This window comes from Muntiacus reevesi, chromosome 11, assembly GCF_963930625.1.
Source record: "Muntiacus reevesi chromosome 11, mMunRee1.1, whole genome shotgun sequence".
Taxonomy (NCBI): Eukaryota; Metazoa; Chordata; class Mammalia; order Artiodactyla; family Cervidae; genus Muntiacus; species Muntiacus reevesi.
Genome location: NC_089259.1, coordinates 26,950,524 through 26,971,564, shown reverse-complemented (window position 1 = coordinate 26,971,564; position 21,041 = coordinate 26,950,524). Strand labels below are relative to the sequence as shown.

The following is a 21,041-nucleotide window of genomic DNA, read 5'->3' as shown; positions in this document are numbered from 1 at the left end:
TATTCACTCTATGGGTTACTGATGTCACCGGACTTACTGTCAAGTGAAACCTGTGCATTATTTAGGGCTCTTTTGATGACATGTGCCAGAAGCCCAGTGAAAAACTGCCTGAAGTGAAAAAGGAACATGTTCACTCCTGTATCGCGGCTTCAAGTGGAGCTGGATTCGAGCATACAGAATCCTTAGACCCTCTCCCTCGTCCTCACGGCCCCACCTTCTGGTGGCAAAGTCCTGCTTTCCTCTCTGCTGACTTCATCCTCGGGCAGGTTCTTCCCTGTGAGGCACCAGCGACCTCTGGCAGCTCCAGATTTTACATGGTCTTTGCCTCTGACCATTTCAGGGTAGAGGCCTTCCCTCCCTAACATCCACAGCAATTCTAGAGAAAATTAAAGTGTTAGTCGCTAAGCCGTGTCTGACTCTTGACTGACCCCATGGACTGTAGCCCACCATGCTTCTCTGTCCATGGGATTTTCCAGGCAACAATACTGGAGTGGGTTGCCATTTCCTTCTCCAGGGGATCTTCCCGACCCAGGGATTGAACCCGGGTCTCCTGCACTGCAGGCAGACTGTGTATTCTCTGAACCACCAGGGAAGCCCCATTCTAGAGGAAGGATTCTTGCAATCCCTACGAGGAAGGAAGAGTGTCCCCTGGTGGGAGAAGAGCCGTCCCGAGGTGAAAGAGGAACTGCATTACCGGGAGAAGTGGATGCTGTGCCGAGAAAACCCCTTAGGATGCAGGTCCAGCAGGACTCCTCCTCACTCTCAGAGGCTGGGAAGATGCAGCCTACGTGCAGCACCTGCTGGGGCCGAGCGGGTTCTCAGTGGGTGTTCACTGCCGGTTGAACAGAGAACCCGCTACACTCTCTTGGAGGTTTGGAAAAGAGAAGACACATGCACAGCCACGTTCCATGTTCCTCTATTGACTTTTTCCCAGAATTGTAAAATGCCCACTAAAATCTAGAGACAGAGGTTAATGAATCTTCCCCCATTCTTCAACATCAAGGCCCTCCTGTCTTTGACCTTGAAATGACGCCATATTCAGTGTCTCAAGAAGGATGCAGGGAAGTGGCCGAAATAGCTCAGTTGGGAGAGCGTTAGACAGAAGAAGGATGCAGGGAACCGAGTTCCATCAAGAAGGAAAATCTGTGAACGATCCTGGCCTCCTTGCAGGTTCCATATTAACTTAAATCAGGTTAAAAAGGAAAAAAATCATTTTCAAGCAATTAGGGTGATTGCTTTAATAAGAATAGTTCTGAAGCACGTTGACATTTTTTAGGCTGTGGTTATTCATCTTTTTCATTCTCAACTCACCCATCATTCTGAGACCTAGATTATGTCATTGGAAAATGTGATGGTTTGTGGAAGAATCCCAATGCTTAAGGAACTGAAAAGTAAGGTTTATGAAGAAAAGCAAAAGGAATTGAATCTGTTTAACTATAGAAGGAATAAGTTGAGAAAGATTTAACATTCCTTGCAAATAATCAAATTTAATTCTGCAGTAAGTAAAGCTATCCTCCCATTTGGGGTAAAGAGATTTGTGTTGTAACATAAGAGATTTAATTTAGGTATAAGGAAGGGCCTGCTAATGACTGAAAGTTGTAGCACACAAGAAAGATGACCAAGGGGAGTAATAAACAAGACCAGAAGCTGACTGTGGCTCAGATCATGAACTCCTTATTGCCAAATTCAGATTTAAACTGAAGAAAGTAGGGGAAACCACTAGGCCATTCAGGTATGACCTAAATCAAATCCCTTATGACTATACAGTGGAAGTGAGAAATAGATTTAAGGGACTAGATCTGATAGACAGAGAGCCTGATGAACTATGGGTGGAGGTTCCTGACATTGTACAGGAGACAGGGATCAAGACCATCCCCAAGGAAAAGAAATGCAAAAAGGCAAAATGGCTGTCTGAGGAGGCCTTACAAATAGCTGTGAAAAGAAGAGAAGCGAAAAGCAAAGGAGAAAAGGAAAGATATTCCCATTTGAATACAGAATTCCAAAGAATGACCAGGAGAGATAAGAAAGCCTTCCTCAGAGATCAATGCAAAGAAATAGAGGAAAACAACAGAATGGGAAAGACTAGAGAGCTCTTCAAGAAAATTAGAGATATCAAGGGAACATTTCAGGCAAAGATAGGTTCGATAAAGGACCAAAATGGTATGGACCTAACAGAAGCAGAAGATATTAAGAAGGGGTGGCAAGAATACACAGAAGAACTGTACAAAAAAGATCTTCACGACCCAGATAATCACAATGGTGTGATCACTGACCTAGAGCCAGACATCCTGGAATGTGAAGTCAAGTGGGCCTTAGAAAGCATCACTACAAACAAAGCTAGTGGATGAGATGGAATTCCAGTTGAGCTATTTCAAATCCTGAAAGATGATGCTGTGAAAGTGCTGCACTCAATATGCCAGCAAATTTGGAAAACTCAGGAGTGGCCGCAGGACTGGAAAAGGTCAGTTTTCATTCTAATCCCTAAGAAAGGCAATCCCAAAGAATGCTCAAACTACCACACAATTGCACTCATCTCACACGCTAGTAAAGTAATGCTCAAAATTCTCCAAGTCAGGCTTCAGCAGTACGTGAACCGAGAACTTCCAGATGTTCAAGCTGGATTTAGAAAAGGCAGAGGAACCAGAGATCAAATTGCCAATATCCGCTGGATCATTGAAAAAGCAAGAGAGTTCCAGAAAAACATCCATTTCTGCTTTATTGACTACGCCAAAGCCTTCGACTGTGTGGATCACAATAAACTGTGGAAAATTCTGAAAGAGATGGGAATACCAGACCACCTGACCTGCCTCTTGAGAAACCTGTATGCAGGTCAGGAAGCAACAGTTAGAAGTGGACATGGAACAACAGACTGGTTCCAAATAGGAAAAGGAGTACGTCAAGGCTGTATATTGTCACCCTGCTTATTTAACTTACATGCAGAGTACATCATGAGAAACGCCGGGCTGGAGGAAGCACAAGCTGGAATCAAGATTGCTGGGAGAAATATCAATAACCTCAGATATGCAGATGACACCACCCTTATGGTAGAAAGTGAAGAGGAACTTAAAAGCCTCTTGATGAAAGTGAAAGAGGAGAGTGAAAAAGTTGGCTTAAAGCTTAATATTCAGAAAACTAAGATCATGGCATCTGGTCCCATCACCTCATGGGAAATAGATGGGGAGACAGTGGAAACAGTGTCCCCCCATGAACAGTGTTCATTTTGGGGGCTCCAAAATCACTGCAGATGGTGATTGCAGCCATGAAATGAAAAGACACTTACTCCTTGGAAGGAAAGTTATGACCAACCTAGATAGCATATTAAAAACCAGAGACATTACTTTGTCAACAAAGGTCCGTCTGGTCAAGGCTATGGTTTTTCCAGTGGTCATGTGTGGATGTGAGAGTTGGACTGTGAAGAGAGCTGAGCACCAAAAAATTGATGCTTTTGAACTGTGGTGTTGGAGAAGACTCTTGAGAGTCCCTTGGACTGCAAGGAGATCCAACCAGTCCATCCTAAAGGAGATCAGTCCTGGGTGTTCATTGGAAGGACTGATGCTGAAGCTGCAACTCCAGTACTTTGGCACCTCATGCGAAGAGTTGACTCATTGGAAAAGACCCTGATGCTGGGAGGGATTGGGGGCAGGAGGAGAAGGGGGCGAGAGAGGATGAGATGGCTGGATGGCATCACCAACTCGATGGGCATGAGTCTGAGTAAACTCCGGGAGTTGGTGATGGTTAGGAGGCCTGGAGTGCTGCAATTCATGGGGTCGCAAAGAGTCGGACACGACTGAGTGACGGAACTGAACTGAACTGAAGAACCAAGGGATTGACTTTCATATCCCCTCCCTCAGGAATATCCAGATCAGCACTGTCCAGTAGATATACAATGTGAGCCTCATTTAAATATTTCTAACAGTCATCTTTTGAAAAAAAGTTAAAAAAAAAAAAGCAGGTCAAGTTAATTTTAGTAAAATTTTAGTTAATATATCTAAAATATTTTTCAGCATATAATCAATATATAATCATTGATGAGACATTTCACACTTTTTTCACACCAAATCTTCATGTGTTTTGCATCTCTCTATTCTCACTGGCTACATCTCAGGTGGATTGGCCCTGTGTGGCTGATGGCCACAGGATTAGAGCAGATTTGATCACAGGTCCCCAGATTAAAACCTGCCTGTGTGCTTCTTTTCCAGAAGAGGACCAAAGAGAAGTTGGTGCACGTCCTTTCTCTGTGTGGCCAAGAAGTAGGATTAAGCAAGAATCCATCAGTAAGTTCTGTCATATATCATATTTATTTTGGTATTGTTATCACTTTTGCTTTTGGTCATGTAGTTTAGAGGATTCAACTATGAACTGCAAGTATGACATCCATCATCTTGATCAGTCTCTTAGACTTCTCACCACACTATGATTTTTATGACTTACTTCAGAAACAATGAAAGATGTTACTGGCTGTCTGCTCCAGTTGGTAAATAAAAACTCAAGTTGGCAAATAAAAACTCAAATTATTTTTATTTTTTAGTATCTTGATTTTTAAAGAATATACCCAGGCTTTCCTAAAATAGGTATATGTGACTGTGTCCTGCACTACTGTACATGATACACGTTCCTTTGTTGTATAATTTTACTCTGTGCACACATTTCTCAACATGATGTCACTATTTTACTCATGTAAAGGTGAAAACAGTGATATGTTTTTTTCTTGCATAAACTTCTATTGATATTACAGTTGGAAAAAAATATACACCATTGGGCTTTGAAATAAAATGAACAACTAAAGTACCAGAAGTTAACTTCTGAAGCTTTTTTAAAAATTTAGAAAATTGTGTGTGAGAACACTGCAGCAAAAGGTTTGGTTTTGCCAGGTATTTTTATTTCACCTGTATTGTAGCGTCTTTATTAGTAACAAGAAAAGATCGCAAACCAAGTTATTTCTCAAGTAAAATCAGAACCAGCAAATGGTTTCTCTGGGGAGTTGCTTTTAAAATTCCAAAGTGTATATGCTAATGTAGTTCATGACCGGGTGAAACAGGAGCGACTCACAGGCACCTAGAGTAAAGGCTGATACTTATCCTCCCGGAATGTGCTCCAGCAAGCAGCACTGCCTGCTTTGAAGTCACCTTCCAAGTTGCTGGTTGGTGCGTTTGCTGCTGCTCCTGTGACATCCCTGAGGGCAGAGGGACGGAGGGCGGAGGAGCCTCCCAGCCCCAGGGAGGGGAATGGCAGCCTTCATCTCCACAGCAGCACAGCCAGCAGGGCGTCTCTCCGCCCCTGTGGTTACACTTTCCCCTCCAGACCCCAACCGCCTGCCTCTGTGCTGTGGCCTTTCAAGCTAGAATTGTTTACTGTGTTACGAATAAGAAAAGCCACACTAACTAGGAAAGGGAGCACTCAGCTGAGGAAATCAGAGTGCTGGTCTCTTGGTGGATGGACCTTGAGACTGTCATACAGTGAAGTCAGTCAGAAAGAGAAGAACAAATACCATGTAATACCACTTTTATGTGAAACCTAGAAAAATGGTGCAGGTGAACTTATTTGCAAAGCAGACGCAGAGACACAGAAAGTAGGAACAAATATGGATACCAAGCAGCAGGACGGGTGGGATGAACTGAGAGATTGGGACTGACAATATATACACTACTGATCACCGACTCAATGGACATGGGTTTGAGTGAACTCCGGGAGTTGGTGATGGACAGGGAGGCCTGGCATGCTGTGATTCATGGGGTTGCAGAGTCTGATAAGACTGAGGGACTGAACTGAACACTGTGGATACTATGTATAAAATACTGACAGATGACTAATGAGAACCTCCCTTATTGCACAGGGAACTCCACTCAGTGCTCTGTCCTCACCTCCTGGGAAGGAGACCTAAAGAGGGGATGTATACACACACAAAGCTGATTCACTCTACTATACAGTAGAAACTAACACAGCATTATAAAGCAGCCATACTACAATTAAAAAAAAAAAAGCATCCTCGTCTCTCATCTCCCCGACTAGGTGGCTGGTCCTCAGCGCTGTTTATCTCGTGGACCCATTTGCAATCCCTGTGTGTGTTGTGCCATTTTATAAAAACCTAGTGCAAATCCTATGACTGTTCTTAAAACACTGGAGGAAAAAAAAAGTATATTTAAAATCCATTTACTTTTTCCTGTTGAGAGACAATTGTTATATTTAAATTCTTATGAATTTTTACTTTCAACGAAGACCAAGAGGTTATAATGGTTAAATTAAAAGAACACTGTTCATTTTGTTTAATGTCAGTCTATGTTCAGGAGAGGCTGCATGGCAAAACATTTAGATTTTTTTCAAGTCTGTTATTCCTGAGAAGTTATATTAAAATGGCCCAAGAAAAATGAACCTAAACATATAATTTTAAAATTCTGACATATTAAAATTTTAATAGGAAAAAAAAAGTTTTGTTTAAATAAACAGGACAGGAATCTAAGTGTGAATTCTGAACATGGCTGCTCAGCTTCTCTGTAATTCAGATGAACAAGTTCTGTACTTCTTAGGTTTCTTTTTCTTTACCAGTTCCTGGTTTATCCCTCAAAGGGTTAAATCCTTTGCCCTCACAGTTCATTCTATAGTAACATATCTTGTTGGCATCAGTAGTCCTTAAAATCTTAAGTGATAATATGTATGTGATGTGCATGTGTGTGTGAATCTATACAGTTTCTAACCTCGGTCAGTGTAGAAACAATGGAAAATTTCTTGGCTGCTGCAGACTGTCTGTGAACACAGACACGCTCAGTTGAAACACACGCACACACACGTAGGATCCAGTCATCATTAAGAAGCAACTGTTTGACTCGAACATTTTCCTAGTACATGAACTTGCATCTTTGCAACGAGTTTAATCTGAAGGCACCTGTCCAACATAAATAATAAAAGAACATTCTAAAAATACCCACTTAAGGAATTAGGTGTGTACTGGAAATACAGTGCTACGAGGAGCCAGTTACGGGTTCTGTAGCTCAAACCACCGAAGGGAGAGCAGTTTCTCAGGAGAGCCCTCTCGGTTCACAGGTGATCTTCTCGTCGTGCGGGGACCTGGACCTGCTGGAGCATCAGACGAGCCTGGTGTCGTCTGAGGACGGGGCCCGGGAGCAGGAGAACATGGATGACACCAACAGCGAGCAGCAGTTCCGGGTCTTCAGAGACTTCGACTTCCTAGACGTGGAACTGGAGGATGGAGAGGTAGGCACAGACTCAGTGAAAACCATCCGCTCAGCCTTTTCTTTGCTAATGAATTGGTTTCTTTCTACCTGCTAAATAGTGAGTTCTTTAATTAGAAAGCTTGTAAACTTTATTTTGGATCAGTTTATTCAAAGTACAACAGCTTAACTTGGGCAAAAGTCACCCCACCCTTCCTGTCTAAGCCCAGGGCCAAAGCGGTTCCAAGTTCTTTCTAAATGGCAGAGATCTGACTTTGAATGGCCACACGGAGACTCTGTGTGTGTACAGTCCGAAGGCAAACTCAAAAAAAAAAAAAAAAAACCCAGAAACATTGACGGTCTCAGCCTGTTCTCTGGTGCCTGGGAAAAACATTCAAAGCATTTCATTATTTTAAGCGTGAGGTTGCTCTTATGTGATGATTTCAAAGTTTGCCTGCTACAGCCTGTGATCGGAGCCCGAGGGCCTGGCATCTTTGTGTTGTTTGAAATCCTCAGAACTTGAAACTAGGTTTAACATATAAGAGAGCTCCTGGCTCTGCTTTTGGCTGGTTTTTGACACCTGGAGCATCTGAATTCAAGTCTGAACAGGCAGATGCAGATCTGTGTATCTGAGTGATAATTGTGGTAATAAGGTGCTTCAGTTATGAGTCATGTTTTTGAAAACCGGGATGGAAGGAGGAGCACTGTTTCAGTAGCTTGGGGGCATATTCCAGCTGAGAGGCAGGCTTTTTCCTCCTGGGATGGACACTAAGTTCCCTTCGGTGAGGTTGCCGTCTGTAAAAATGCCTGCTACCCAGCGTGGTGTGTGGTGGGCTCCACATTATACTTCCCAGACAGAGGACTTTCTGCCAGTCGCACAGTTCAAATGGAAGCCAAGGTTCCAAGCTTATCATATCCTGTGGTAAGTATAGTAGTAGTGTTAGTCACTCAGTTGTGTCAAGTCTGACATGACTTTGCAACCCCATGGACTGTCGCCTGCCAGGCTCCTCTGTCCCTAGGATTCTCCAGGCAAGAATGCTGGAGTGGGTTGCCATTCCCTTCTCCAGGGGATCTTCCCAACCTGGTGATCGAACCTGGGTCTCTCGCACTGCAGGCAGATTCTTTACCATCTGAGCCACCAGGGAAGCCCAGTGGCAGGTGGGCATCTCCTAATTATAAACTTGTGGAAAATGATACTTCAGGTAACTGCTTGCCTTCCCTAAAAGAACACTTGCTGACCAATCCACTTATGTCAAAGCTAGGTCATGGAGCTGTCTATTTTTGTCCTTACTGGCCACTGACGACCCTGGCTGTCTGTGCCAGCAAGGGAGAGTCATGTCCTCAGAATGAAGCATGTTTTCTTCACCAATTCTTCCCTGAAAACAGGTTTATCAGATCTAGTCCTTTTAGGAGTCTAAAGGCACTGACTGCAAGGCACCTTTAAAACATGTCAGTTCTTCACCTTGAATTTTCTTGAACCAGTAAAAAGTTCTGCAGTTTTCTGTGTTAACCATAACTAGCAATAAAGAAATCAACAAGTAAATGTGGTGAGAATTGTTTAAAAAGTGTAATGCAAAATGCAGCTGTTTTGAATATTTTCAAAATGAGCTAGAGGTATATGGAATGTCTAAAGATTAATAACTTCCTGATTTGGGCAACTGACCTCATCTTTGCTCTCAGGCTAGAATTCAAGCTTAGGTAGTACCCTTTTCACTCTGTAAGTTAAACTAAGGAGGAAAAAATTGATGAAACAAGAGAGGCATCATTTTTTTTCAGTCTCATACAAAGACAAATGGGCTATGTGAAGGGATCTGGCAGGAATGCTATCAAGTGGAAGAATCAGACATAACTGCAGAAGTGACTTATTTCTATCAAAATAAGGAAAACCTTAGATGCTCATCATTTGAAAACAAATGATTATGATTTTATAAGAAACACAAGAGTGTGACAGTATGTACTTTATCCAAATAAAATAAACTATTTGAGAATGTTACTTCTACACAAGGTTACAATAAGGGATTCTAGCCTGCTTACAGAGTCACAGATAGTCAAAGCAGGTCCAGCTCTGATTTTAGCTCAATCTCTGACCCAGTTTAAGCCTCGAAGTAGCTTCTCTTGGTGTACTCATCTATCAAATGGGGATGATAATACCTGCCTGTAGAGTTGATGTGAGGGATCAAGTAAGGTGACCTCTGTAAAGCTTTTCACATAATTTCGGGCACAGAATAGGCATTCTAAGTTTCTGTTCCTTTGTACTGTCATTGGTGAATAATTTCAGTATTTCCTCTTCTGCAAAAGGTAAGCATATTTGGCTTCTAGATCAAAACACATTTATAAAAAAAGACAGATAAGGTTCTTGTCATGTTTATTCCCTTTCGTTAGTCTCAATGTATTGACTAAATCTTTAACGGTTTGCCTTTGAACTCTTCAGAATCCTTAAAGGGTGCTATGTCTTTGCTGTTAATTGCACCTCAGCAGTGAAACAGCCTGATCACAAACACTTCTGCTTTTGTGGGCAGGATCAGGTGATGCCACCTTTTTTCCCCCAGCAGATGACCCTCATTAGTCTTTCCATGACATTTCACAGTTTTCTCACAAATAAAAATTTAGACATTCAAAAAAAAAAAGTGTTGAGGAGACAGAACAAAGTTGTCACTGAAGTGGAAAGCTATTTCGGAAACTGTATTTATGATTTGTTACCAGCTACATCATCCACTGCTAAGAGATCTGGAATTTCCGGTGTTTGGTACTAATTCTTCTCTTTGGGGTTTGTGTATCTTTGCCTTTTTTTTTAAGGTGCCTCTACTGAAGTATATACTGTTAGCACTGTTAGTTGCTGTTGTGTTAAAACTAAGACAAATGCACTTGAGTATATGTGATATAATCATTTTAAATAGACCTCTTATTTGTTTTTCTGTCCATTCAATCTGCTACCCAGGAACTTCAGGTAAGATGATGCTATTTTCAATTCAGATATGCTAGTAGGTGTTTTGCATCATTGCAGATTTGTAACAACATAATTGCTTTTTCTTCCCTTGGAGAGTATGTATGCCTATTTGCACATTTATATTGAGATGTGTGTGATAGAAGTATTTTTCTTGGTTGCTCTAGGGAAAAAATATTTTCTGAAAGTATAAATACATTTTAAAATGTAGTTTTAAAATCTTTATATGTCTAGTTCTGGAAGTTGCATAATTTTCTCTCTTGAGGGAAGGTGAGTTTTTAAGTATGATTCATAGAAATCCTATAATTTCTCATTAGGCAGCTGTACAACTGGAATGGTTTGGTTTTGTGGTTTAATTCTTTTATTAAAAGTGAAATCAACAAGCTTTATCTAAACAATACACCACACCCACTTCCAATCAACTGCTTTTATTTTCTAGGAATTAAGAGCTATCTTTGTAGGGTAAGTTAGTATCCAAGTGAGGACTCTTTTGCAACTAAAAAGGAGTCTGGTAATAATTACACCCAGACAACAAGCATAAGCCAGTGTTATCCTGGACAAAGTGACCTATGAGCACACTAGATCCATGTCTTATAGGCTTAAGTCTGAGTAGGGTCATTTGGGGGAACATGTTTTGACTTCTAAGTTCCTTCAACAATAATTCTTTTTTTGATATTCCAATATCAACGAATATTACTTCCAACACTTTTAGAGTATTCCATTGTGAATATTTTCTCATCTCTGTATGAACCCTGAGTGGTTATTTAGGTGTGATAACCGACATCAAGGACAGTTAGCCACCTTCTCAGTCTTCTCACACACAGAACCCTTCCCACACACAGAAAGTTTTGGCTTTTGACCCCAAAGGTGACATAAAATACAAACATGACATCTGGGTGTGGGGAGGCTGAAAGGCAGCTCTCCCAGTAGGGGTAGTCCTGTGCTGTGACAAGGCCTGGTGGACTTTTAATCACCACAGACTCCAACACAGGCCAGGCTACTGTTGCTCTCAACCCCTCAGCCACCACTAGGGAAACGGTTTCAATATCCTTGCCTCCAACGTGACTACTGCATCCTCCAGCAAGACACCAAATATCATCCCTGTGAGGACAGCTTCCCTGACTCCCAGTTCCCATGCCTGACTGATTCAGGTCTTCACCTGAACTGTGGTCAGATCAACACAGCGGCACTCCGTGCCCAGTGCAGCACTCTCTGGCCCTGGATATATCTCTCTGCCAGCTCAGTGCAAGCCAGGTTCAGGGTGGGGGACTTCCAGAATTGCTGCCTCAGACAGTTCATCCAGTCCATCCATTGATTCGGTGCAAGAGAATCAGTTCTGTGAAATTGTTTCACAGTTGTACATTTCTCCCAGTAATTGTCACATTCCTTTTTCTCTGTTTTGTAATCTCATTTTTCTTTACCCTCTTTATTTCTTCAATACTGTGTTTTCTTTTTCTTCCTGGAACTCTTGCCTCGTCCACATTTTTTTCATTCTTTCCCTGAAACAGCTGTTTTAAAATACCAGCACAATAGTAAGCCTTCTCTACCAGGAAAAAAAAAACAATCATTTGGTGGTAATGTAGCACAGTAGTTACAGATAAAAGGTACAGATAGAGCTATAAACTATAGAAATCAAATACTGAGTTGTATAATCAAACAGTCCTAAGGATAATCATAAATGGGATGAATAATGATAATTTCCACATAATATCCAGAATGTGTTCAGGATTCTTACCCGTTGCCTTCTACCATGAATACCCAAAACAGACTTTTGAAAAGCTAAGCATCTATTATTCCAGAGATCTGTGAGAATGGTAGGCTTTATTTTATTAGAAATCAGAAAAAATAGACCCATAAAATCAGAGGGAAAAACTCATTAATTTTAATAGTACTTTACATCTCTCCCTGAAATTATATGATTATGCTATTTACTGAGCTCTCATCAGAAAGTTTATTTCAGTGAACCATCTGTGTTTCAAATGACTAATGTAAATGATAAGATTCTGTGCTAGATTGTATTCAGATTACTAATCTGTTTGGTTTAGGTTCAAATTTGCTCACCAATAGGTGAGTAATATTTCTCTTGCTTTATTCCTGGAGAGAGAAATAAAACCCAGATTTGTTTTTAGGGGGAAAAAATTATATTCAATTAAATAAACTTACTTAATATATGATAATTTGTAGAGACAATCTGAGATATATCTGAAATCTTTCTGTAACACTCTACCTTGCCACTTAGCCCAGTTCTCAGTGCACATGTACAATTCAGCAACAGTCCTTGGTACCAGGTCAATCCATCCAGGTCCAGGGAGCGAACTGTTTCCTGTGTTGGGACAATTATTTAAAGATGAGCCTAAAGCAAAACTGAAGCCTTGCTGCTCTGGCCTCCGCATCGTGCATGATCGTCTGACTGTGCCCAGCTGCTCTCTGACACCATTTAACTCTGCATTTTATCTGTGAAAACTGCTGTGGCAGAAACGGGCTGGAATGTGTACCTAATGCTCTTCAACTTAATACCAAGAAGGTGTGGACTATGCCACAAGCATAGCCGTTACTTTGTTCTCTGGACAACAGTACTAAACAGTGGGGGTCAGGGAGTGGGTAAGGAACACCTCTGTTGAAGTTGTTCTAATAATAAGTCTCTTTCTGATAGCTTTTTGTTAACATGGCTCTTTATAGAGGACCCCCAAATCAACTTGTAAAACAGTGTTACCTACTGTGCCAAAGAACAGTGTATGATCACATCTATCTGACCTAACACGCATTTAGGTGAAAACAGTGTGCTGTTTTACTACTCTTCACAACGCGTAAGCAACATCATTGGTGCCCGTGTCCGTGAGGCGAGGGCTTGAGAGTTCATAATGAAAATATTGATGCTAAGCTATGACTGATCAGATGTGTGAAGCTGTACATGCGGGAGAATTCTGGCCTTAAAAAGCAGCTGACGGTGTGATTTCAGGGCGAGAGTATGGACAACTTCAACTGGGGAGTCCGCAGGCGTTCTTTGGACAGTCTGGACAAGTGCGACCTGCAGCTGCTGGAGGAGCGCCAGCTCTCAGGAAGCTCTCCTAGCCTCAATAAAATGAACCACGAGGATTCTGACGAGTCCTCTGAGGAGGAGGACCTCACCACCAGCCAGATCCTGGAGCACTCTGACCTCGTAAGTAGGAACTCTCCACCTCTTCTTCCCAAGAAACTGGGAGACTGCTCTTTGTCATTCAGGCAGCAAGGCAGTTTACAGTTGCAGCTGAAGAAACTTCCCACAGCTGCCAGACTCAAACCTAGGATTGTCGGGTGGAGCCTGTCTGATTCTAACCAGCTTCTTCTCTGGAGGGTGCAAATGGAGACAAATGCTGGGGGTTTCATAAGCCCTGAATGCCATCAGATTTGTTCAGGCCTAGATTTTCCCTAGATAACTTATTATGCTGAACTCTTTCTTAAAAAAAAAAAAGAAAAAAAAATTCCTTCAACATCTGAAGTTTGAGGAAATAAGACAGACATTTTGATGGGGTTTTCTGGAAAGAGAAGGGGTCTTTGTGTCTCACAGTGCTGGGCCTTGCTAGCTGCAGTGTTTAAGTTCTAATGACAGTGAAGTATGTATTAATATGTTCAACAGTTAGTACCTGTCCACTAGCAACCAGTTTGTACTCTTATGTAAAAAGTAATCAGAGCTTGTAAAGAATGGGAACGTCACACGACATTGTGTTTCCTTTGCTTTCTCAACAGATCATGAATCTCTCTCCTTCAGAGGAGACTAACCCCATGGAATCACTCACGACCGCCTGCGATCTGACCCCTGCTGACCCTCACTCCTTTAATACCAGGATGGCTAGCTTTGATGCTGCTCTGCCTGATATGAATAATCTTCAGATTTCTGAGGGTTCAAAGGTGAAGAGATTTTTGGCAATTGTTGGTTATGGTTTTCCTTCCAAAAAAAGTGTATTTCCAATTTTCTGAGCATTCTTAGCAGGTTGTAAGTGAAGGGACTATCTTTTATCTTTTTCTTTTCTGAAATAGTTGTTAGTGCCCCTGAGCCTAGGTTTTGAAGTTGCTTTACTCTCAAGAGACCTAAGCAAGCCGTCTTCTGGTTGGTTGAAAGAGATTTGATTTGAGGTCCTTTTAAGATGAAACGTTTGCATTTTCCATAGAGCACAAACACTGCTGATTAATGGCAAAACAGATGTCTGAGATGGCTGAGACAGGGAAACTGATGTTCTTTGTCATGACTTTTATAAAACAATCTGTTAAGTGAGGTGTGGGTGTATTCATAGATTGGAGGGAATTTTTTCCAATGTAGGAACCAATTATACAGGCTGCAAATTGATTGCATTCTTGCCTTTTGTTGGGCTATGACAAATTTCAGTATCAATCACAGTATTATGCACAAACCTGTCTTAATCGGCTCTAGAGAATAGTAAGTAATGGATAGAATTTCCTTATTTAAAAGGTCAGCTTTTTAGAAAAACCTAAAAATGTGTATTTCATCTAAGGTTTATTTCATTGATTTGCATAAGCCATTTTGTCCATAAAACTATCAACTTCCACACTGTGTTCACATATGTACCCACATAAATGGCCATTAGTATAGAACTTTATTTTCTTATATTAGACATACCAAAATAGCCTATTGCTATTAGGATTAAAGTTTTCTTTATCTTAGAGTTTGGTTATGGAGGTGTAAGTTTAAAAGAGAAAATAGGAAAAAATACATAGAAAACAAATTTATAAAAGTATATTCTTTCTGATGCTTCTATAGAAAAATATAATATTGGCTATTCTGTATCCTTATACAGTGTACTAAATATGCATTTGAGATCTAGCAAAACCTATATACTGTAAACCAAGAGCAGCCAACCAAACTGCAATCACATAAAAATATTGAAGCTTAAAAAATAATTATTTCTAAGACTTCCCCATTACAAAAGGACTGTGACCAGGATTCTGAGAATTAGCAGAATCCTTTTTTAGCCAAAAAGGGGACCAGAAAGGAAATCTGTCTGAGATTAAAATGCCAGAATCTTTGAAATTAAACTTCATGGAAAGGACATCACAAAATAAATGTGAAGTTATTATTAGCATTTGTTATTTCACAGTCTTGCAATAGTCAACTTTTCTATTTTGAATGCTAAGTTATATAGATTTCTCATACAAAGCACTGCCTAAGTAATAATATTTTTATGGAGTCACACAAATCTATCAGGGCAAGGCTGAATTTAATTTCTGAAAAGCTATCTCTGTTTTTTACATCAGCTGGGCTGCTGCAAAATTTGATATATCTGTGATGTTAGAAAGAGAAAACAGAAGATGTTTTTATAAGATCTCAGCCTGTCCCTAGTAGATTAAGTTTATATACATTAATAACCCAGACCAGTCAGCAGTCTCGTTGGCACCAGTCTAATTTTAAACAGCAGGAAGAGACAGATATGGATAAGCCCCTGAAATTCAGTATTTATAAGCAGTTCCTTCAAAGACATGAGATAACCTATTTCCCTAACATATCTGTAAACATTCCTAATTTCCCTATTTAATCCTAGGTTCAAAATACTAAAGGGGCAGCCAGATGTCAACCGTTGGTAACGCTCTAATTCATATGCCTATTTTGCCCTGGTTTTGTCTTTGTTTTAAGAAAATGACTCACTGAACCACATACACATGCTTTCTTCCTCTCCTCTTCTGTTCTGTAGTCAGGCTGTCTTCCTTCCTCTCCTGAAGAACAATTGGTCCTCCAGATGATTTCCCTCTGGCCGGGGTTCAAGCCCAGCCTCTTTTTCCATTTGACCTGCCAGTCTCTTTCCTGCCTCTCAGTGGTCCCAGCTCTGCCGCCCTAGAGCCGTCCCATCTCCCTGCTCATTCTACATTTTACAGCAACGCAAGAGATATGTGCTGCCTTCAGGGGATATTCCCAAGAGTGAAGCATATATGTATGTGGAGCTCAGAGGATGTTCAGTAAGGAAGGCCTGTCAACGAGGGGGGCTCAATGAATAGCTCTGGGTCACTAATGGGCATGGCAGAGACTTCAGGAGCCTTTACTATGCCAGGCACTGATGATTCTAAATTCTAGTTTCCATCGGTAACATTGGACATACTCCAGATTATATAATATACTGGAGAGTTAACTCCAGGTAACTTGCTTTAGAAGACTGGGCTTATACAACAAAGAGAGCTCTGAATCCAGAGATAGGTGTCTCTCACCCTGGCTCTGGGTCTGATTACATACCTGGTATTAGACATGACCTTTTCCTGTGTGGAGAGTTCCATGGACGGAGGAGCCTGGTGGGCTGCAGTCCGTGGGGTCACAAAGAGTTGGACACAACTGAGTGACTTCATTTTCACTTTCCTGTGTGGAGCATCGACTTCCTCATCTTTGAAAGTGGAGGTCTGACCCAGGGGGTCGCTTCCAAGTTTAGCATTTATACTCCTTAAGTGTGGATCAAATATGGTAATCTTCTGAGAGCTTCTTTGGGAACTCTCTCAGAAAAGGCTGAAAAGAAGATAAAGAACAGTGCTTCAGAGAATTCTTGAGTTCGGTTATACAAATTGACTATGCCGTAGCTAGAAGACAGATGACCCCAATTTCCATTGTTCTCTGGATTTCAGATTTGCCTCTGGATATCTTTACATGTTGGGGGATTCTTTTCTCTCCTTTGCTCCCAGGCCGATGCTGTCCAGGAAGAGGAGGACGCCCCTGTGCAGGAGGATGATCTTTCCAGCTCCATCAATGAACTCCCGGCCACTTTCGAATGCAGCGACAGCTTTAGTCTGGATATGACTGAGGCAGAAGAAAAAGGCAACCGAGCGCTGGACCAGTTCACTCTTGCCAGGTAAAGGGTGTACATGGCATATCATACTGGGTTCCCTCTAACTCCAGTTTAACGTCAGACTTGTGCCTCTGGGACGTCCTCACAAAGGAGTCCAAGCTGACATGACTTGGAAGGTTGTCAACCAGTGAGGAATCATTCAGCTCCAGTGTAGGGCCTCATGCGGAACCAGAAAGGCTATATGCCTGTAGGAACTTAGAGCCCTGGAATAATAATATACTCAGACGCTCAGTCATGTCTGACTTTGTGACCCCATGGACTGTAGCCCGCCAGACTTCTCTGTCCATGTGATTTTCCCAGGCAAGAATGCTGGAGTGGGTTGCAGTTTCCTTCTCCAGGGGATCTTCCTGACCCAAGGATTGAACCTGCGTCTCCTGCACTGCAGACAGATTCTTTACCACTGAGCCACCAGGGAAGCCCTAGAGCCCTGGAATAACATTTAAAGAAAGCCAAAGAGGAGCCCTTGGGAACATGGTCCATGCCTTGTAAGCTTTGAAGATAAGCAAGCTTGGCAAGGCTTGGAAATGGAGCTCTTCCCATCTTGAGTTAAAAGACCAGAACAAGAGTCCTTTGTAAGCTACATACCTACTTTTTTTTTTTTAAGTGGGTGGCTTTCAGCTTCGAGACTGACATTTCTGAGACAAGTGAGATCTAGTCAGAGACTATAAACAGGAAACATATAAAGGAATAGATTTTTAGAAAAAACCATTAATGTGGCATCTAGAATAAATCACAAATAATGCTACAGATCTTCTTCAGGAGAAGAAAGTCAGAATCCTAAAATCACTCCTCTGAACACTGCTTCTGACGTGGCTAGACAGAGGCTTTCTGTTATGGTGACGCGTATCCTTTTGTCAGAGAAACAGCTTAGGGTGATACCTAGAGAAGAAATGTTGACTTTTCAGTTCACTTATTTTTCCTCTCCTTTCTTTGTTTCCCTCTGTCTCACTGTGAATTTCTCTTCTCTCGTTTTCCTTTCTCTGCCCTGTTTCTCCTAGTCATTTATGTGTATGCACCCACTATTACTCTCCCTCCACAAAGGAAAAGTGAAAAGATTAAAAATTTTCCGCATTTTTTTAAAGTGAAAAATGAAAAAGACTGAAATGGGTCAAAGCACAGGAGTGAATGTGCCCTGTGTCTGGGGAAAGGCCAGCAGGAAAGTGAGGGTTAGTTGCTGAAGGCTAAAAAGCAGTCCCGTATCTGTATAAAGGAAATCAGAGTTGGGGAATCTCAGAAATTACGGAACTCTAGAGGTGAAAAATTCTCTTTTCTAGAATCAGAATCTCGAGACCTCTGACTGAGAGCCAGGCTCCCGAAGCAACCCTCACAGGCGAAGCAGGCAGGAGGGGTGCCTCGGGTGAGAATCAACACCGCCGGCAAAGGTAAGGAGGACGCCATTCCTGACTTTGTCATCTGCGTTTTTTCCAGCTTTGGGGAAGGTGAGAGGGGAGTGTCGCCCCCTCCCTCGCCCTTCTTCTCGGCCATCCTTGCCGCCTTTCAGCCCACGGCCTGTGACGATGCCGAGGAGGCCTGGCGCAGCCACATCAACCAGCTCATGTGTGACTCGGACGGCTCCTGTGCTGTGTACACGTTCCACGTCTTCTCCTCCCTGTTTAAGGTATGCTGCCCGCAAAGGGGCCGCAGCCGCCAGCTCTTCAGGGAGCCAGCTGGCCTCGACCTGAGTGGGGAAGCACTGGGTTTACACTACACTTTTTCCTCAGTTTCCTCTGACTTCATCCTTTCTTCCATTCATCACGGAGACATTGTGCTCGGTGGTTCAGACCGCTGGGACGTGATCCTCACTGGTCCCTCCGGCTTTCATTGGCGTCATCAGGTACAGGCAGGCAGCCAGGCCTTCAGGACCACAGCGGGTATCTTCAACCAAGCCCATTCTCCATCTCTTCTTTCCACTCCGACCTCTGCTGTACCTCTTCCTTCTTCGTTGCTTTTCCCTTATCTTTTATTCCCACTCACCATGAATTCCTTCAACCTGCCGGCCTGTGACACTTTTTGAGAGGTTGATTATCTTGAGTACATCATGAGAAAAGGCATGGTAACTTGTGCTGGATGGAGGAATGGGCCCTCTGACCACCTTCAGGAAGAACCATGGCAAAAGGGGGAGAGAGAAAAATAAGGAATTATGTGAAAAGTGGAAAAAATGGGATTATCTGCTTTAAATAATTTCAAATTCAGGAAGCCATAATTTAGTTAATATAAAAGTAAAGTCAGTTTTTGAGCCTGGAGGCCCTTCCATTCTTGAAGGAGTGTATACCAATAGTACTAATAGCTAGTGTCTCCATATTCTCTGTTATTTGTGCGACCCACTCTCAAGTTTTCCAGTTTACTTTTCATGAGACCTGTCTGAGATGAACTGGGGGCTGGAGGAACTGCTAGCCTTAAAACAGGAAGCAATGAGCTGCTGAAAGATAAGAATCCAGAAACACCCTAACATTAAGCCAGACTGAAATTTAAAAACAAACTATCCCAAATCTAGCATTTGAGGTAAATTTGTAAAGATTCAGGAACAATGTAATTTATTGTTCTAAAGTCTGTGTTTAAGTAATGGTTAATCATGTGTATCCAAGTTTGGCTGTTGTGATCCTGTCTTACTACAGTTACTAGACTGCACGCTCAACTTTACAGTCCTGAGCAGTACTTTTCCTTCTGCCGAGAACCATCACTTCCTGTTTTCCCTCAGCTGTGCTCCCAGTGTATACAGATTCCTGACGGGGCGGCACCTCCATGAATGAGGCCTTCCTTTAGCTCTCTCTCCCCCTGCACCCCTGACCTGGAATCCCAGGCGTCTGTCACACTCTGTTGGAATTACCTGCTTAGGCATCTGTCTCCTGCGGGCGAGGGCAGGCGATATATCTTGCTTTGATCGCAGTGGCTGGCACTGTGGCTCACACACAACAGGCGCTCGGTAGGAAGGAAAACTCTCTTAATGTAAGTCTCAAATGCACAGTTTCACCTAATGCCAGCATAGCAACAGGTTGTCATGTGAGCTGGGACCTGGGGCTGGGTACTGGGAGGAACACTGGAGCTCGGATTTTTTTTTTTTATCAGTTGACTGGATCAATTCCTAAGACATTTATCTGCAATAATAATAATACAAATTGTGTTTCTCCTATTTTTTTTAATATTACATTTTTCTTTCTTTTTTTTTTTCTTTGTAAGTATATATTTATTTCCTTTGGTGCCTTGCACAGTAAGGCACTATAATAACAGAATAGAAATGGCCACAGCAAATAGCTCTAGTGACAATTTACTAGACAAGTTACAGTTTAATGATGATGGTGGTGATTCTTTCACTTTATTATTTTTTTACAATAAGGGTGTCATCTTTGTACTCCACACACACAAAATAAAACAAATGCTTATGAAAGTCCCTGCCCCCACCCCCATCTCAAAACATTCTGAATGTAGCTATTCAAGAACAGAAAAATCAAGACATGTTTGATTTCAAAATTTCAATAAAAAAGCAAAGTATGTAATGCAACAGCTGTTCAACTTCCAACTCTAAAATAGGCACCGTTAGACAAACAAAACTCCTCATATTTTAAATTTCTCCAGCACACATTCCAGTATAAATGTTCTGAACTGTAATCAGCTAGTAATTAATAATGGGAATAGAACCTTAGAACACAAGTTACATTGCTTCCTTGTACCCCTTTCTCTTACCACTAGAGGGTAGAAGTGTCAGGGGATATAGAGTCAAAGGAAGAAGGATTAAAAAGAAATTCCCAAAGTCACTGTTGTTTGGGACTAGAGAGGAAGACAGCATTTTACAAATGTTCAAAAAATCCCAAGGCAAGTAACACAGTTTATTCACTATCAGTCCTACTAGAAAGAATAAAGACATCTGTGTCTTATTATATAAAACTGGACTTTCAGAAGTGTATTACAGGTTTACCAGAAACTATGGATGTAGTTTTAGGCTTCATCAAAGAAAATAAGTACAGACTGAGTTAGATGCTGTACACCTAGCCTAGCTGGATCAGTGTCTGGAACTGCTCACTGTGTCACCCCAAACAGCTGTAAACTAAACAATAGTATGTAACTCCAGAAGAAGCTTAAGGATTAAGAACGTTCTCAGCTACCATCAAATGCTCA

At 41.8% G+C, this 21,041-nt stretch overlaps 2 protein-coding genes across 17 annotated transcripts in view; one reads left to right on the top strand and one right to left on the bottom strand.

Moving 5' to 3' along the window:
* FRY (FRY microtubule binding protein) overlaps positions 1-21,041 on the top strand; it is a 329,088-nt gene that overhangs the window by 288,910 nt on the left and 19,137 nt on the right. For all 3 annotated transcript variants that reach the window (XM_065901750.1, XM_065901751.1, XM_065901752.1), the window contains exons 50-55: positions 4,200-4,274; positions 7,039-7,209; positions 13,070-13,270; positions 13,837-13,998; positions 16,765-16,931; positions 18,357-18,546. In XM_065901750.1, the coding sequence (XP_065757822.1) occupies positions 4,200-4,274; positions 7,039-7,209; positions 13,070-13,270; positions 13,837-13,998; positions 16,765-16,931; positions 18,357-18,546 (966 nt within the window). The remainder of the gene's footprint in view (positions 1-4,199; positions 4,275-7,038; positions 7,210-13,069; positions 13,271-13,836; positions 13,999-16,764; positions 16,932-18,356; positions 18,547-21,041) is intronic.
* ZAR1L (zygote arrest 1 like) overlaps positions 7,093-21,041 on the bottom strand; it is a 97,504-nt gene continuing 83,555 nt past the window's right edge. For 8 of the 14 annotated variants that reach the window (XR_010658493.1, XR_010658483.1, XR_010658484.1 and 5 more), the window contains 2 exons: positions 19,756-20,023; positions 18,540-19,020 (listed from right to left, as the gene is read on the bottom strand). The gene's annotated coding sequence lies outside the window, so the exon portion shown is untranslated. Of the gene's footprint in view, positions 7,195-11,269; positions 11,619-12,337; positions 12,434-16,327; positions 16,592-18,539; positions 19,021-19,755; positions 20,024-21,041 lie in introns of those variants that run through there. The other 6 variants (XR_010658489.1, XR_010658487.1, XR_010658490.1 and 3 more) reach the window with 2 other exon arrangements.